The 18,749-nt window shown below is 42.4% G+C and overlaps 1 protein-coding gene across 2 annotated transcripts in view; it reads right to left on the bottom strand.

The window, feature by feature from the left end:
- Positions 1 to 18,749, bottom strand: part of LOC100690945 (signal transducer and activator of transcription 5B) — a 39,669-nt gene that overhangs the window by 8,168 nt on the left and 12,752 nt on the right. For both annotated transcript variants that reach the window (XM_013276817.3, XM_025909846.1), the window contains exons 4-14: positions 17,022 to 17,111; positions 15,938 to 16,115; positions 12,421 to 12,551; positions 9,674 to 9,825; positions 8,106 to 8,261; positions 6,480 to 6,659; positions 6,205 to 6,292; positions 4,582 to 4,704; positions 4,344 to 4,436; positions 3,621 to 3,827; positions 130 to 224 (exon numbers count right to left, since the gene is read on the bottom strand). In XM_013276817.3, coding sequence (XP_013132271.1) covers positions 130 to 224; positions 3,621 to 3,827; positions 4,344 to 4,436; positions 4,582 to 4,704; positions 6,205 to 6,292; positions 6,480 to 6,659; positions 8,106 to 8,261; positions 9,674 to 9,825; positions 12,421 to 12,551; positions 15,938 to 16,115; positions 17,022 to 17,111 — 1,493 coding nt within the window. The remainder of the gene's footprint in view (positions 1 to 129; positions 225 to 3,620; positions 3,828 to 4,343; positions 4,437 to 4,581; positions 4,705 to 6,204; positions 6,293 to 6,479; positions 6,660 to 8,105; positions 8,262 to 9,673; positions 9,826 to 12,420; positions 12,552 to 15,937; positions 16,116 to 17,021; positions 17,112 to 18,749) is intronic.

Genomic DNA, 18,749 nt, shown 5'->3' with positions numbered 1-18,749 from the left:
AGCACAAAGCTCATTTAAAGGTGACACAGTCCTGACAGCAGAGATCATTTTTAATCTCAACTCATCACACAAGACAAATAAATCTTCATTCCAGATTCTTCCAAAGGGAAAATAAATGAAAGTGATTACCCATCATTCCAGTGAGGCTTCAGATGTTTCTTCATAAGCTCTACTACTCCATCAAACCACTGCCAGAAGGTGAAGTTGCGTCCAGGTAAGCTTTCCTGTGCAAAACACATTTCTTCAGTGGGTTCATATGCACACCGCTTATGGCCTTTTATGTTTTCAATGACATGATGCTGCTTCCCATGTCTCTACAGCTGTAAAAGAGGAAAACTCTCCAATCTGAAACTGTGGAAAAGTCCACTTTTACTTAGGAAGTAAGAGGACAAGTAGCAGCCAGGTGCTGCTAATCAAATGTACGTGACTAAGTGATCAGAAGATTTGGACGTTTGCTGGTCTGGGGCAGGGGTCGGCAACCTTTCTGATGATGAGTGCCATCTAAAATTTCCTCAGAAGTCAATGTGCCATATCAACCATAGCATTAGTAATACATTTAATAACGCTCTATATCAACAGTTACACACTATATAGAACAACTTTATGGAGCTTTATGTTGGCAAAGTGCAGATCAGCTATTTTGAGAAAAGAAGAAGCCCAAAACACGTTTTATCCATAACAGCAAATGAACTGTACAGCAGAAAATACAAATGCTATTTATGGTCTCCTCACAACAATGATAAGAAAAATAAACGGCCAATATGGCATGTTTGTTAATACAGAGATACACATATTAATGTGATCTCTGGTCTCCCACTCAGAGACACAGGTCTCCGAGTGTCCAGCATTCAGACGGCTACCTGAGGACACTGTGTGAGAGAAAATCTGCTCACACAGATATGTAGAGCCAAATACTGTCAATAAGGCCTCTGCAATGTTCTGAAGACAGTTAAACTTGTCAGGTAGTGATGTCCAGCAGGTGAAAATGCAGCTCCATGAACACCACAGCTGTGGATTCCAGCTGCGTCTGTAGTTCTGCAAACTTTGACCCCACAGAGTCGAGCTTTTCAGTTCAATCAGCTGCATTTCGATGTCCTCTGTGTCCAGGCAGTTAATGCGAGACAAATCCAGCTGCTCATTAAAGCTTTCTGGTTTGATCAGAAAAGAAAACATTGGTTCATACACCTGAAAGTCCCGAAAACTCATTGGGAATTCTGTCTCGAGTCTACGGATGTATCCGTGCATTTCCGTGGTGCTGATGCTGCGCTGAGCGGGCAGCTCCTGAAGCATTTGAAGTGTGAGAATGTGGAAATTTCAACATCGCTTGAAAAAACTGCCAGCTAGCAACGTCCCTCTCACCGGTAGGCTAAGTGATTTTCAGCCAATTACAAGCTGAGTCTGGTAGTTGGGGTTGTTTGCTAAGATACCGTCATTAAGAAGCGGCACAACTAATGTGTGTATGCGAGCTAATTTGGGATGTGCACCGCTGGCATGGCCGTAGATATTTATTTTTTAATGCACCTTTTGAGATTAATTCACTGCGTGTCGTCCCATCAGTTAATCCTTCGCGTGCCAGCTGTGGCACGAGTGCCCAGGTTTGCCAACCCCTGGTCTAGAGCATCCAGGTGTGTGCTAATACAATGACACAATGTTCCCAGGAGTGGACGTCCAATCATATTCACACCAAGCCCAGACCACGCAAGAATCACAAAAACAAACAAACAAACAAACAAACAAACAAACCCAGAGCTACTGGACTGTACGAGCCCTCAGTTAGCTTGTTGCTCCAACTCTTTTATTTATACTTAGTTTACACTGTAAATATACTTTCTTACTCTTTGTTTTTGCTCTGTTGTGTTCTTATTCTTTTTGGCTTCTAAACAGAACCTGAGTGTTTCACCTTGTGTGAGTACATGAGTTGAAATTATACTAAAAATCCTTGTATCCCTGAATGATGGTGATGGATTGAGGCAGCTGTTCCACAAAAGCACACGCACACACACTTTAAAGCAAGCTGAAGTCTGTGCGCAAACTAGTCAGTGCCAGGATTTTGGCTCTGTGCTGTAACTCACTGTGAGTGTTCAAAGCCTCACATTTACCTGCACCACAGTAAAACTGGGATTAGAAATGAACCTCGTGTGGAGGATGGACGAGGACAATCCCCCAAAATGCATCCAAGAAACACTTCGTTATACTTTTTAACGTGTTTACTCACATCTGCACAATGAAAACCTCCCTGTATGTGTTTTCTCAGCTCACCGTGCACACAGAATGACCTCTGTGTTCCTCTCTTTTACCTCCCTCAGTAGTGCTATTAGATAATATGATAGCATATTTATGTCAGCATGCAGCTATCAGCAGGACTGTGTGCTGGCTTAATGTCTGAATGTCACAACGTGTATTATGGACTTAAGAATGTAAAGTTTTATCCAGCCTGAAAAAATTAAAAATAATGAAACACGGTATGATCTTGTCTACATCATTTGATACGTGTTAAATAGGGATGGGTATCGAAACCCGGTTCTTGTTGAGAACCGGTTCCCACTGTTTCAATTCCTTGGAATTGTTTGCCATTTTTGCAAACGATTCCCGTATCGATTCCAGTCGCCCCGAATGACGTCACCACGTTGCGGAGCGTCATTTACCTGGCAGGCCGCCTAAGCGGCTCAAACGCTCAAAAGTTTGGTTATACTTTACGAGAACGGATGACAACGGGGCAACTTGCAATACTTGCAAAGCAGATATTACATTTAAGGGAGGAAACACTACGAATATGCAAAAGCATTTGCTCACAAAACACGCGATGACCTTAAATGAATGTCGTGTTTTTAATTCCGCTCCGGACTCGTGAATCTCAACCCAGCAGCAGCGGTAACGTTTGCACGTCCTCTCCCGTTAATGCGGCAGGTAAATAATCAACTAACAGCGCATATTATGTTAGCCTGATCTGCCTTATTACAAAACCTGCCATTACTGTGCATTTAGGTGACCATGATGAGAGAGACAGAGTCTGGCTGGCAGTTCTCGCTGCAGTCTACCGGTAGCGTCTCCTTTCAGGCCAGGATAGACGAATGTCACCGAGCAGTGACTAAGTTTGTGGTCAAAGGCTTGCACCCATTTGCCACAGCAGATGCCCCCGATTTTCGGTAAGTGAATGTGTTTAATTGTAGGCAGGGACATTACTGGATATTCTTGTGTAATTGCTACAGAATAATTTATGTTATACTTTGTTATTGCTACAGAAGAATATTTATTTTATTATTTTACATTTACAATTTTTTTCCTGGGGAGCCTGTGACACCCCATTGAAGAGCCGTAGGCTGTGGATCTCTTAAGATCTCACTGTTGGGTTTGTAAGGCCATGTTACTCCTAAATTTCTATCTTGTTCAAAGAGAAGATATAAAACAAAGTTCTAAGCTAATCGACCTTAGTGTTCTCCTTTTTAAAAAATAAGAATTGATAAAGAATCGAATCGTTAAACAGAATCGAAAATGGAATCGGAATCGTTAAAATCTTATCAATACCCATCCCTAGTGTTAAAGCGTTTTGGGTGAGCTGTGGAGTGAGAACACGGCTTCACAACAAACGTGTGATTTCAGAGTCAGAGGAGCAGACTCACCCTGTTGAACTGGGCCCAGGATATGGTCATGTTGCGGTAGTCCTCGGAGTTGTTGCTACTGCTTGAAAAAGCCTTTTGTGCAAGAAAAACCAGGTTGTCGTCTGACAGGCCACGCCCACTGTGCATCTCTGCCTTGTATTTCATATCGAGGGCCTCACACAGCTGGGGCCACAGCACCTTCTCTGGCACAATGAACGGTACTCTGCCCTGATGAGAGGAGGAAAAAAGTTCAGCTTCCAACGGTGCATTTTATTTGTCTCAGCATATTCACTGTTGTTCATTTCAAAATATGTGGATTCGTTCCAGGTCACAGAAAAACACTGAGGCTGACTGAGGAACCGTCCGGGTACTTGGACAACAGTGGAGCTCTATGGCAGACAGGATCAGGACGAGATGGGTTAATGGTCCGCCTGGCACTGTTTCTATACCATCATCGGTCTCCACAGAACAGTTTAAAGGCATGAGGCGTTCCCTTTAGCAGAACCCTTGACAGTTTGTTGGTATTTCAGCTAAATCTGATTTAACATACAGGCTGTGATTCTTAAACTGTCCATGTCAATTTTTTGTAAAATTCATTTGATTACAGCTGAAAGTCTGCTCTTTAATCACATACCGTCTGATTGACACTCTGCTGTCATGGCCTGCAGAGGAAAAACAACAAATTGTGTCCAAACATTAAAGAGGGCACTGTGGTCACCAGCCAACGAGGGGTAACCAACCTACCGGCTCAGCAAAGGCATTGTCCCACAGGACTGTAGCGGTGGCGTTGTTGTCCTGGCTGCCGTGCACGATGACTACCACAGGCAGGGACAGAGTCTGCAGGTTACAGAAACACACCACAGTAAGAGACTTCTGAAAAACTGTTCAATTATAAAAGATGAAGTCCAGTCTACTCTAGTAAATTTGGCTGCTCATGTTTAACTCCTAAATATAAAAGATCAGAGACGGAGACGGGGTTTACTTTGACGTGGAAGACCAGCTCGTTGCCTCCAATGCTAAACTGGGACTCAAACAGAACTGTAAACTTCTCCTCTGTCACGGACTCTGCACCTCGACGGTCCGAACGTTTGATCCGCTTCAGTGACTGTGACACACACACACACACACACACACACACACACACACACACAAAGTGGATCTGTTACAGTTGGATTTCCTATACACAGTCACACTGAAAAGACAAAAATAAACTTTAAAAACATACATTACATTTACATCTTCTGTTATGTCCTAACACACTGCCATCAGCACTTATGCATACTATAAACCTCACAGCACTGTGCCATAGAAACTGTGAGAGTAACATTTGTCAATAAGAGGAGACGTGTATCATCTTTTATCTGTGCTGTGTCGCTGTGGTTGCTCCCAACAAGATTTCAGACAGACAGGTGAAAAAATTATCAACTGCAAAAGGCCGATTATGGAGAGCTACCAATCACCGGGAATCAGCAGGTACAATTGTTTTAAAGTGCAGTAAGGCAGCCACCATGTCCTGTGTGCATCCTCACCATCAAGACTCCACTGCTGAAGACAAACTTGTTGAAGTGTGTTTAAAGTTTGCTGAGCAACATTTAGACAAGTCTGTGAAATACCAGGAGAATAAAGTTTGGTCAGATGAGACCAAAACTGAACTCTTTGAATGTCGTAACACAGACCAACAATGAAGTTTGGAGGTGGGAGCATCATGGTGGGGGGCTGTTTATTCAGCGTACGGCACCGGGACGTTATATAACTCCAGGAAGGATGAGTGGAGACAGTCTTGATTAGAATCTGCTGCCATCTACCAGGATGATGAAGATGAAACAAGGATGGATGTTTCAGCAAGACAATGATCCCAAACACAGCCAATGGAAACTGTTGGTTTCAGAGAAATCAAGTAAAGCTGCTAGAACGTCCCAGCCAATCACCTGAGCTGAATCTGTGGGAAGGATCCACGGAGCTTTCAGGATTAATAGACTGTTTGTGTGGTGAAGGGGTCAAAGTCACACCTGAGCAATGATGGGACTGGTTTCTCCATACAGAAGGTGTCATGAAACCGTCATCACCAACAAACACAGTATTAAAAAACTGTCAGTGTGTTGGAAGTGTTGTTACCGACATCTGGTGGTAATTTCACATTAAAGCACCTTTAGAAATATATTTACTTAGAGAACTGCTGATGCATTCAATACTTATTTTACCTGCTGTATATATATTAGTTGAACTAACAACTACGTAATCATGTTTGCTTCTCATGAACCTTTCTTCTACTGAAAAAACAAAAAGTGCACTTTTAGCCCTTATGCCCTCCTTTGCACCCTTTCAACACCTAAAATCTGCCATAACATCCTCATACAACAAGACTTTTTTTCTAATCATTTAACCAACGTGAGCTTTTTTCAAAACGATCAAACATTAAATTATTTTCAGGACTTTAACCTTTTAAATGCAGTTTAAACATTTGATCTACTGCATTATTTTTTTTACAAAGTTAAAAGTTAGAACACAGCCAAACCGATCCCCAAATTTAAAAAAAGAAAAAACCCAAACGTACAAAAATGCTGATAAATGCACAAGTGTAACCACTTTATTTAAAGAGACTTACCATATTTCTGAAGTGTGCACTGAGGGTGCCCGTGGCCTGGTGATACTCCATCACACAGTTGTTATTGAGGATTTCTCCACTGCTTTCACTTTCAAGGCATAAAAGCAGAAAGTAAGGATTTAACACATTCTCACTGACTGTTTTCATCAACAAAGCAACCAATGATGATGTTAAGACGACATGTTTATTACCTGCCAATCAGCTGCTTCCATTTCTTATGTAAGAGAGTGTCATCTATAAACATTATCAGAGAGGTTTATATAGCAGTCCCTCACCTGTGTGTACTCTCATTCTTCAGTAAAGCCTTGGCCTGCTGCTCACTAACAATGACAGCTTTGACCTGAGGTGGGTTCATGTGGACGTTGAGCTTCCCACCCACCAGGAGGCGAACTGTGGCTGCAAATTTGGTCTGGGTTTTTAACACCTGGGGTGGCTGCTTTTCGATGATGAAGGTGCTGTGAAGAAGAGCAATAATGACATTACGGTCAACACTTATCTCATGACACAATGTAGGATAGGCAAAGGCATTATGTGACACTAACTCAGTATGTAAACGTGGGTGTTGTTTCAGTCTATGAAAGTCACTGAGTCACTGGCAGGTCCCAAACACCTGCCAGCCTTCTGTCCTGAGACGTGTTGTGCTGTTCCTGGAGTCTGGTGGAGCCTCTCTTCCTCTTTAGGGGTTAAGGCTCCTAACGCTCCTCTGACCATGAGGACCACTCTGGGCTTCACTCTGCTTCAGGCCTTTCAGCCTCAATACTATTTTACCCAGCTCCTTACTGAAGCTGACGTTGGCTGGGATTGGCATGTCTGTCACAGTGCTGATTCTTGTCAGCCATCAATATGTCTGGTTGACTGGTCAGCAGGTGTCTGTCTGAAACTATTTTCAGAGGTGGAGCCTGCGCTGTCTGACATATCATGTTGTGGAGAGACACGTATAACTGGCCAGTAGTTCACAGATGTTTTACCCTTGTGTGGATCCCTCACTGTTAGGATTCAGATATCATTTTCAGTTTCTAGATCATTAGTTTCAGACATCCTGTTGTACAGCTTTTCCATCCAGGGCCTCTCTGTCAAACTGCCTTTCTACACCTGTGAGCCAACTAACATTCTTCCAGACTTCCTTCCTTCCAGGTCACCTACTAACTGGAAGGCTGGTGGTTCAATCCCAGTCTGCTCTAGTCTGCATGCCAAGTATCCTTGGGCAAGATACTGACCCCATGTTGCTCTCCGATGCATCCATCGGCATATGGATGTGTGTGAATGTTAGATAAGAAGCACTAAGAAACGGTGTAGAAAAAAGTGCTTGAGTGAATGGGTGAATGTACAAGTTGTCTAAAGTGCTTTGGACGGCTCTCTGCAAACATTCTTTACACAGTATACTTGGACATATTCTTTTATTTTATTGTAATTAGTTTCAAAGTGGTGTTAAGTGTCTGTAACACCATCACCTGACATGCTGTTAAATGAAAGCTTACAATTTTCACCTGATCAAGGTCTTAAGTTTCTTCTGACCACATCTGAAGAGGATGGAGCACATGAATGCATTAAACATGACACTTCCTGTTTCCCAGTAGGTGGCGTGCTAGCGATTAGTGACTACTAGTACATAGATATGTGGAGGATTTGGGGCTGTGACTCAGCTTTGCTGCAGTGGGTTCAGGGGGGAGTGCCAGGGGAGGCGGGTGCCTATGTTCTAATCACACCTCCTCTATTTCAGTAGCATGGGTGATCCGGAGAGAAGACAAGAGCACAAACAGCTGGAGAAATGAGCTGAGCAGCCCGAGGAACCCACAGCAGTAAAAAATGAGTACTGCTACTTTTTATTCTGCAGTACAGATGCAAACTATACTGCATACTCAGACTGTAGCCTCTCTAATCTGGTTTAAATTTTTCCTCACCTGGTAACCAGGGCAGAGATGATGTCAGTGATGTCAGCATTCAGTTTGCTCAGCAGCTCTACCATGGGCCCTGGCAGAGGAAGCTGCTGGGTGAGATGTTCACAGCGCCGGATCTGCTGTCGGTTCTGCCAGATCAGATCAGCCAGCTTCTCACACCTGGGCAACAAGGAAACAGAAGGATCACCATGGATCACCGGCCACATACATCGAGTGGGATGAACCGCTGACACTGTCCTTTATATCAGCGTAAAGGCATTTATCGTAGCATTTAACAGATATTTGTAATATCAGAAAAATTAGATCAATTTCAACAGTAAGCCTCAGTTTCTTTAATGACAAAAGTGTAAAAAGACAAACCTCAATGTCCAGACTGTCCTGCATTCATATACAAGTTTTTGTTGATTCGCAGATTTATTTGTAACTGTAAATATTAAATATACAGAATCTTATAAAACAATTTACTCTGCCTGAGCCCTCAAAGAGCTTTGCACAACATTCACCCATTCATACAAGCACTTGTTTCTATGCTTAAGTGCTTTAACATTCACACACAGTCACACTCCAACAGATGCATTGGAGAGCAACTTGGGGTTAATATGTAGACATGGACAGAATTTTTTTTTTTTTTTATATCATGCTGACCTAAAAAAAACCTGCCTGACAAAATGAAACAGGCTAAAACATCTCAGAAAGCAACACATCACACCGCGATCCAAAGAAACAGATGACAGCCAATCTATGAGTCTATGAGGAAAAAAGCCGTGTCTAAGGCTCTGGTACTCCACTGAACCTTGGATAGAGCCATTATCCACACATAGAGAAAACTTGGAGCAGGTGTAAACATTCCCAGGAATGGTTGGCTAACCAAAATGACCTCAAGAGCACACCAATGACTTATCCAGGAGGTTACAGAAGAACATCATCTAAAGAACGGCAGGACTCACTGGTCTCATGTAAGCTTAGAGCTCATGATTCAACAATACGAGACTGGGCACAATTTGGAGTGGCCTAATAAATAAAAGTCCAGTCTCAGACCGAGATGCTTTGGCATGAACCATTCAGCCGTTCATGCAGAACACTCCAGTGTGTCTGTATTAAAATCACTCTGCACAGAAGAGAGTCTCAAAACTCCTCCACAGAGATGTGAAAGGTTAATTGCCAGTCAGCACAGACGCTTAACTGCAGTTCGTGCTGCAGAGGCTGGCACAACCAGTTATTAGTTTTAAGTGCCAGCTACTTTTTTCCTACAGGGTCAGGTCAGTTTGGATAACTGCTTTCCCTTAAGTATCGAATCATCATTTAAAAACTCTATTTTGTATTTACTTATTTTTGTCTAACATTAACATTTGTTTGAGGACCTGAAACATTTATGTGATGAATATGCAAAAAACTAAAAATAAACAAACAAAGCAAAAAGGGGGAAAATCCTTTTCCACAACACTGAATGATGTTTCTAAACTTGTGTGTTATGTCCCAATCAATGTCTTTACTGAACAAAAACTCTCCAAATGTTTTACTCTATTACAAAAACAGCTGTTGGAGTTTAAGTAGTAAAACATAACAATTACCAGGACTGCAGAACATCCAGCCCCCCCTCATTAGGACCCCCATTGCCAGCCAGCTGTTGCCTCCTCTTCCACTGAATGAGCTCCTCATCCAGGATCACAGTCTGCTGTTTCCTCAGCAGGCCCAAGGTCTTCTGGTGCTGTTCTGCCAGGTCCTGCCAAAGTACAGCCACACACTGAGAAACAGGTGCATATGAAAACTTTGCAACTCTGTAAACTACAGTAAATTACATGCAAAAAGGTTTAAGTGACCCTTGATTATTCCCCTGTTTTGCTTATTAGGAGCCAGACTCTGAAAGGCCTTTAAACAATTCTCAAACAATCTGAAAGCTTTCAAATTTGTTCTTTCGAATGTTTTTTTCACTTATCTGCATCATTCAAAAACACTCCTAGCATAAGAGACGAACAAGTGTTGTCTCTACATATAACACACAACTTAGCATCCAAACAGTGTTACATCCTACCAAATCTTGACTTTCAGGCATCGTAAAACTATACAAACTCTGAAATACGGTTTATAAGGGAAAAACAATGTATGTTTGCTCATATTTCAATAAATTACTGCACCCATTTTCTAGAAAAACAAAGAAATAAGGTTGGGTCAAGACTTGTGCTAAGTACTATATATACATTTTGCAGCCGCTGCAGTTACAATAGAGAGAGCATGTAGTGCTCTGCACCAGTGTCACTGTGTGCAGTGGAGAAATAAAGACAGTCTGAAAGAAGACTGTAAGGAAGTAAACACAGATAATAATACACGTTTTTATTTGAAAGCTCCTTTCAGAACACTCAAGGACACTGTGCTCAGCAGAATAATAAAAAGCCAGCAGTTTACTCAATCATAAAAGCATAAGACATAAAACACATTTAAAAATAGCAGAGTGGAAAGGTTATGTGTGATAAGCTATTTTGAAAAAGTGAGTTTTGAGTCTGTACTTAAAGAGAGAGAGAAGGAAGTGATATTTCTTAAATCAGGAGGAAGGGAATTCCAGAGTCGAGGAGCAGAGCAGCTGAAAGCCCTGCTCCCCACAGAGAGAGACACCCAGATGGGATGGTGATCTGAACCAGATCAGAGAGATATGGAGGGGAGAGATGATGAACAGCCTTAAATGTGTACAAAAGTATTTTAAAATTGATGCAATATTTGGCCGGGAGCCACTGAAGCTGCTTCAGGACAGGGTGATGTGGCGAACAGAAGGGCTCCTGGTGATAATACGGGCAGCAGAGCTCTGAACACGTTGGAGTTTGTGGATGGATTTTAATGGATGTAAATTATGCTAATGTGATGATGGCTATTGTTACATTGTTACGTAACCACTTCATATTAAAATTACACAGTAACATTTAATGCTGGTGTGTGTCTATTCTGTGCTCCTCATTTCACTACATTTACATGGTGTCACAAGCCAGGAAACACTAAGAAACAACTTCATATGGATCAGCTTATCTAACTGCTTTAGTAAACAGCCTCAATGCTGCTGGGCAGTGAGAAGCTCTCACCGTTAAACACACAGTATTATTAAAAAATAGGTTTGTGCTTTCTAGCTTGGAACACAGTTAAAAATTCAAAGCTTTTCTTGAAATGTTTGGATTTTGCTCAGACGAGCAGCAGACATCAGTGCACTGAAGTTAGACACATACGTCTCATATGAAATGGACTGTTTGTGAAAAGGACAGTTTCATCTGCAGGGTGATGAAACATACATGAACTGAAAAATCTACTTAATCTGTGTGAAGCATCAGTGGAAATAAAACATTTTATGTGACAGCAGACAGGATGATGGAGTCGCTCTCTGTCACTCTCTTTAAGTAAGTAAGAAAGACACACACACGCGCGCACACACACACACACACACACAGTCTTTTAGAGTTAACAATTATCCTAGTTACGTAGAGCAATCAAAGCAATTGCAGATACATTAGAATCTTTTGTCACGTAACCTGTTCAGGCTTAAACAAGACAAAGGAAGGGGGCTGGGGGGGGTCGGGGGTGTTAGTCTGAAATGAACCCTTTATTAAACTAGAGTCATACAGGCCTAATGGAGTTATTTTGTAATTTCGTCTTAAAATGTAAAAGATAATTGTTCCTTTCACACTGGAATTTTCTTTCTAGCCCACAACGGTTGAGGAGTATGATAATGCTGAGCGCACATGGTCAGATCGAAGCAGAGATTGTTCAGACAGCCGTACGCTGTGAATGGGTCGTGGGAGTCATCTTCAAACCAGAGATAGACATTTTTTATTGTTGTTATATTTTAACTGTAGAGATTGCCACAGCACTTACACAACCTGTATAGTAACTCACAAATTGTTGAATTTGGTCAAGTATCAAATGTATTTTCTCTGTGTGTGTTTTTTGTGCTTTGCTACAGGCTGCTGAAGCAGAAGCAGGTATTAAAAGTCACTGCAGGCTGACATGTGGCTGCTGCAGCTCTTTCAGACGCGCCACAGCTCGTCTCCTTGCGCCATTAGGTATATCAACGATATCACGGTATTACATTTTATAGCAGGGGTATTTTTATACTGGTGTTATCATGGATGTGACACAGCACGATCCCAGCTTACATAACTAAATGCACTGAGCTGCTGCCAAATGATTGGCTGATTAGATACCAAGAGCAACAAGAAGTTGAAAAGGTAAATCTAATAAAGTGTGAGAAAGAGAGTGAGAGAGAGAGGGAGGGGGGAGGGAGGGAGAGAGAGATCTTCTGATACCCATTCTGAAGTGTATGTGTTTTGTGTCTCCATACAAGCCTGTATTTCTGTAGTGTGCTGGCCTCTCTGGCGAGCCAGGCCTCCACAGTGGCCCGCTTGCTCTGCAGGGTTGTTTCCCGCTGGGTGCGCTCAGTTGGAGGCAGTGAAGACAAGCTGCTCAGCTGGGCTAACAAAGCAAGAAGTAGGAGATTTTAAACACGATCACTATTAATCAACACATGCAGCTTTGCTCCGTACAAATGTCTGTGTGACGCAGCATCTGTTTCCATAAACCTGCTGCTACTTAGGCTACGTTCACACTGCAGGCGAAAGCGCATCAAATCCGATTTTTTTGACCCTATGCGGCCCATATCCGATCATGTTCTGACAGTGTGAACGGCACAAATCCGATATTTTCAAATCCGATCTGGGTCACTTTCGTATGTGGTACTGAATCCGATACATATCCGATGTTTTAGAAAGCGACTGCTGTTTGAACGGTCATGTCGCATTAAATCCGTCTTTTACGTCACTGACACAAGACAGACGCCAATTATCAGCGCCTGAGAAGACATCGGGAACGCTTCCTGGCCATCCAGTGTAGATGTTAGTGAAACTGTTGGGAAGACAACGTGAACATTTTATTTGTACTGTATAATCTGCAGATTCTGACAGAAATCTGCAGCTATCCTTTGAAGCACCGCTCCTCTAAAACAGCAATAAGGATCATTATTAGGTTTTCAAAACACTCTCGAAAACGCAAACAATGCCGTGTGGACGGCGAAAACGGAGATTTTATAACACGATGACGCATTTTAGTCAAGTGATGTAGTCATGTGACCAATTAAAGTAAGATAGCGGAGAGCAGCTGTTATGTTTGCTCTCAGCTTTGACAGCCCTATTAAAGATTAATATCAGTCTGTACGTGCTCCAGAGAGCTTTTCTTCAAATTCTTTAATTCTCACTCGCTTTTGCAACTTTGTACTTTTGTGTTACTCGCAGCAACAACTCCACCTCATTGTTAGTCCATTTAAAAAACTCGGTGCTTTTCCTCCACATTTTGCCGCGACGGTTCAAAGAGCCGGAAAGTAAATAAGCGGCAGACAGAAATGAGACAGGTCGAATCTTCTTGCGTTTCACACATGTGCAGGACTGGAACGTAAGCGTTTTCAGCCGTTTCAATGTGGACGCACAACTCTGTGAAAACGACTGAAAATGCTAGTGTGGACGCGGAGTGTTTTCAGACGAAAACGCCGTTTTTAAATCTATCTGGGCTAGTGTGGATGTAGCCCCAGATTTAACCCCTTGGGAGTGTCCCCCTGAAGAGGGTCATGGACCCCCTAATGATCCTCTATCTAATCACATGAGCCAAGGTGTAAAAATGGGTGTAGGTCACGATCAGCCAAGGTTTCGGGTGAGCTCATTGTGAAACCTAGCCCCACTCTGTCATGTGATTTCCTCAGGTCAGAAGGCCCAGGATGTGAATGGGCGTTAAGGAATCTGGGAAGGATCTCAGTTGGTGTCGTAAGCCCCGCCCTCTGTTCAAAGATGGTCGCTCACAATGGACATAAATGACTTCTTTCACTCCTCTTTCAAACCATCTGTCTTCTCTGTCCAAAATGTGAACATTGGCATCCTCAAAAGAGTGACCTTTGACCTTTAGATCAGCAGTCCCCAACCCCCGGGCCATGGACCGGTACCGGTCTGCGAGTCGTCTGGTACCGGTCTGTGAGAGTTGAGGCTCAGGTGTGAAATTTACGGTTTTCAGGGTTTTTATCATTTTTTAAAATCATTTTTATCGTTAACTCGGTTTCCCTGGGTCTTTTCCCGTGTGTTATGAATAAATCTTCTTTTTTTGGTACCGGTTTTATTTTGTTGTATTTGTCAGCGACACCTTAAAGGCCACTCCGTGAAAATACTGTCAGACATAAACCGGTCCGTGGTGCAAAAACGGTTGGGGACCGCTGTTTTAGATGCAGATGGACCGCCGAGTCTTGTCCCGTGTCTATTATGAACATTCATACCACACAAAGTAATTAAACTATTAACTTGTTGGAGCCCAATGCCACTGGTACCGGAGGCGAGAGGGAGAACGTGGTTTAACAGGATGAACCGTCAGATCTGTTATTCCAATATAGACCTGTGGTATCCACAGAAACGTCAGAACCTCAGCTAAAAGCCCACAAAACCATTTCAACAACCACCAAACAGCTAAAACAGCAAATGATTAAAGAGCAGGTAAACTGCAAGAAACTGCAGATTTCATCACAATGACCAAAATTCACTGAACCAGCAGCAAAAGAGGACCAAAACCACACTTTGCCTTTGAAACCCATTGCAATGAATTTATTCTTCCTTTGACCTCAATGAAATCCTGCACAGTTCTGTCTCTCTGTGTGTTTTAATTCCCATCAAAAATCTTTATTTTCTGCATTATTTACTTGCTTAATGTTCACTGCTGTGTGCAGAAATTACCTCTGACAAGAAAGACTCGTTTCTGCTATTCAAGAAAGTTCAACTTTCACAAAATTACACCAAAGTGCAAAAACACTTTGCTCTGTCTCTAATAAAAACTCTGCAACTCTGTGAAAAAGAGAAAAGTTTCTATTGAAATTTCTGTTTTTTTACAACTACAAAAACAAAAAAACTCAACTTTTTCTGTAATTTTACACATTTTTTTGTACAATTAAAGTCCAAAGAGTCATGTTGACAGATTTCCTTCTTTGTCACAGCAGATTTTCCTTCATCATGTAGAAAAACAGTTAAATATGTGACTTCTGTGCACTGACAGAAAACAGAGTCGCTAGTGCGGCCTGCGTCACAAGCGAGCTGTATGTGGCTCACAGTGTAAATCTTGACAGCCCTGCTGTAGATGATGAGATATGAAAGTCGTCACAATTTTACACTGAGGATTATTTTTGACAGTTTTTTTGGCGTGGCGCTTCCAAAATCTGATTTTAAACCGAAACTTGGGGACAGTTTTAGTTTTTACTCACTCAACTAAACACTCTGTGCTGCTTAAGGTTTAACAATTTCAACTTAGCACAAATTTAATATGAGGTCAGCAAGTACATTGTAGGTGTCGTGTTTTAGGATCTTGTATTAATTGTAGAACTAGAATAATAAAATTATTACTGATGGGAAAGACATGGAGAAAACTTTGGGCCCTCCTGTTATTCACAGAGGTCAGAGCGATCGTCCAGTAAAGGTCATACCTGCACCAGAGCAGGTTAGGTTCATGTCCAAAGAGTCTAATTAAAAATGAACTGATATTTTCTTTAAATTACACATTTTCTCAGTTTAAACATTTGATATGCTGTTTATGTTCTATTGAGAAATGTGGCTGTAATTTAGTGAAGACAAAAGAAAGCTACTTCTTGTACATATTGCCTAAAGAGAGAGAGACGGGGAGAAAGAGCTCAGCGTGTGATGCAAACAGTTACAGGTTGTTGTGTTCTGGTGGGAAAACCCACCAAACTTAACGATTAGATTCAAATCTAAAAATGGCTCCGGTTGTACTGGTGGGTTTATCTGCTTCTACTATCTTACCGCTTGTGTTCCTCTCCTGCTTACCTTGAATGCGCATGTTCTCCTGGTACTGGATGATGAAGTACTCCTGGCTCTGCTGCAGCTTTCTCAGTTCGTTCTCGGTTTCCTGCGTGGCTAGTCGGAGCTCCTCAAAGGCCTGGTTGATCTGCTGGTGGCGCTGTGATAGCGTGTCCATGGCCTGACCCCCACTTCCACTGCTGGCCTAGACACCAAACAGATGTTCAGTGCTTAAAACAAAATCAGGGCAAAATCTGCTCCCAAACCTCCTATTTGCACCTTCTATGTATGACAATAACTAAAGGCAACTGAATATCAACACCTGCAAGGAAGACACATTGAGTGGGGTGTGTGGGAGGGTGTGGGACGGATGCTTTCTGGTGAAACTGTATGTACCAACTACCAACCTTTCCCCATACATTTCCTATTTATTTATCTTTGCATGCAGTATCATGCAGTCAGTATGATGCTATTGTTCATTGCTCTACATATTAAATGTGCTAATTTAATAAGAGTAAGTGCACATACAGATGTTTCTGCACTCTGTCCTCCTCTGTATTTTTGTTTGGGGAAGTATGCTTCAAACTGAAAACATCTTTTTAATCTGATCAATCGACCCGTGGACTGTGATCACTCAGAGATATTTCAACAAGTTTTCATATCACAGTCAAAACTGTCTGCACATGTATCATTCTGCTCTGTCTTTTGGGGTGGTTTCCATCTTGAACATACTAATGACCAAAACAAAGCGAGAAGCGCTTTCACATATTATTAGTTGGTAACTGAACTGCGCATTAACCTGGTAACTTAAAACATGCTGGTTTAAAGACTGAGGTTAGGCACTCCAGACTTTGAGCTTCTCCCGTCCTCCTGCTGCCTCTGGGCTCCACCGTGGTTATCACCCTGCCTCTATATCTAGCACAGATGGGGATACAGATCCTCCTACTACTCAGGAGGACTTGTTTCTTCTTGTGCTCTGAGGTGTTGGTATATGCAGCCTAGCAAGCTGCAACAAGCCAGACAGACAAAGGCTGTAGCTGCTATATATGGTTCCTACCCTACCCACAACCCTGATTTCTGCAGTATTAACACAGCAGTGTCTTCCACTTACATTTGTAGCTTCTTGAACGAGCCTCTGCTCAGACTGCAGGATGTGTTTAATGCAGCGGACCAGTTCCAAAGGACAACGATCATAGGTGCTCTACAAAACAGACACACACACACTTTAATCACATCAGGATGCAATGTTCTTTATAAGTAGTTGATTCATGCCTTTGCTTATATTAAAGTAATACAGGCTTGATTTTTGATATTACACATAAAAAAACCCACAAAACAAAACAAAACTCCAGACACAGAGTCAAGCATACACACTCAGCAAATGCAAGTTCAACCTCCTTCAACATTTCATGGTCGTGGCAGATAGCTGCCCTTCCAGGGCCTGGTTCTGCTGGAGCATGCTTCCTGTCAAAGTGTCTCAGCAGGTCACAAAGTGCTTTCTCGGTCTTCCGGTGTCATGGTGGCGAGAGTAGCAGCATAAACAGGAGCTCCTGCATCGATAGCTAAAATAATCCGCAATTCAAGAATACAATCCATTAAAAGTGACTTTCCCCTCAAGAATAATGAGCGGAGATAAAAACAAGAAGGGACGAACCCCAGGCCGAAGCTTAGAAACGCGACTTGAGAGCAAGACACACGAAACACGCTCCGAGCATGAGGGCGAGAAGATGGCAGAGGAGGCCTCAACATCAGCGCTAGGCTCCCTCAGACAGGCGGTGAGTGAAGTAGTGGTGGAGGGCACGCAAGACCTTAAGGCAGAGATGAAGAAGGAGCTATCGCTCGTGAGAACAAGTTTGAAAGAGGACATGAAAGCCCAAATGAGCGAGTTAATACGCGAGATAAACCAACAGGTTACCGCCGCCACAAGCAGGATCGAGGAGGTGGGGAAACGTCTGGAAGAAATGGAAAGAAACATGGTAGGGAAGGAGAAATGGGACATTGGAGCGAGGGATGCCATTGTTCAGCTGCTGGATAACCAGAGGCAGCTCCAAGAGAAGGTTACGGATTTGGAGGGGCGCTCACGCCGTAATAACATACGGATATATGGCATCCCTGAGAACATACAGGGAGTGCAGAATTATTAGGCAAGTTGTATTTTTGAGGAATAATTTTATTATTGAACAACAACCATGTTCTCAATGAACCCAAAAAACTCATTAATATCAAAGCTGAATGTTTTTGGAAGTAGTTTTTAGTTTGTTTTTAGTTTTAGCTATTTTAGGGGGATATCTGTGTGTGCAGGTGACTATTACTGTGCATAATTATTAGGCAACTTAACAAAAACAAATATATACCCATTTCAATGATTTATTTTTACCAGTGAAACCAATATAACATCTCCACATTCACAAATATACATTTCTGACATTCAAAACCAAAACCAAAACAAATCAGCGACCAATATAGCCACTTTTCTTTGCAAGGACACTCAAAAGCCTGCCATCCATGGATTCTGTCAGTGTTTTGATCTGTTCACCATCAACATTGCGTGCAGCAGCAACCACAGCCTCCCAGACACTGTTCAGAGAGGTGTACTGTTTTCCCTCCTTGTAAATCTCACATTTGATGATGGACCACAGGTTCTCAATGGGGTTCAGATCAGGTGAACAAGGAGGCCATGTCATTAGTTTTTCTTCTTTTATACCCTTTCTTGCCAGCCACGCTGTGGAGTACTTGGACGCGTGTGATGGAGCATTGTCCTGCATGAAAATCATGTTTTTCTTGAAGGATGCAGACTTCTTCCTGTACCACTGCTTGAAGAAGGTGTCTTCCAGAAACT

The sequence above is a fragment of the Oreochromis niloticus genome, linkage group LG8, assembly GCF_001858045.2.
Source record: "Oreochromis niloticus isolate F11D_XX linkage group LG8, O_niloticus_UMD_NMBU, whole genome shotgun sequence".
Taxonomy (NCBI): Eukaryota; Metazoa; Chordata; class Actinopteri; order Cichliformes; family Cichlidae; genus Oreochromis; species Oreochromis niloticus.
This window is presented reverse-complemented; position numbering and strand designations above follow the sequence as displayed.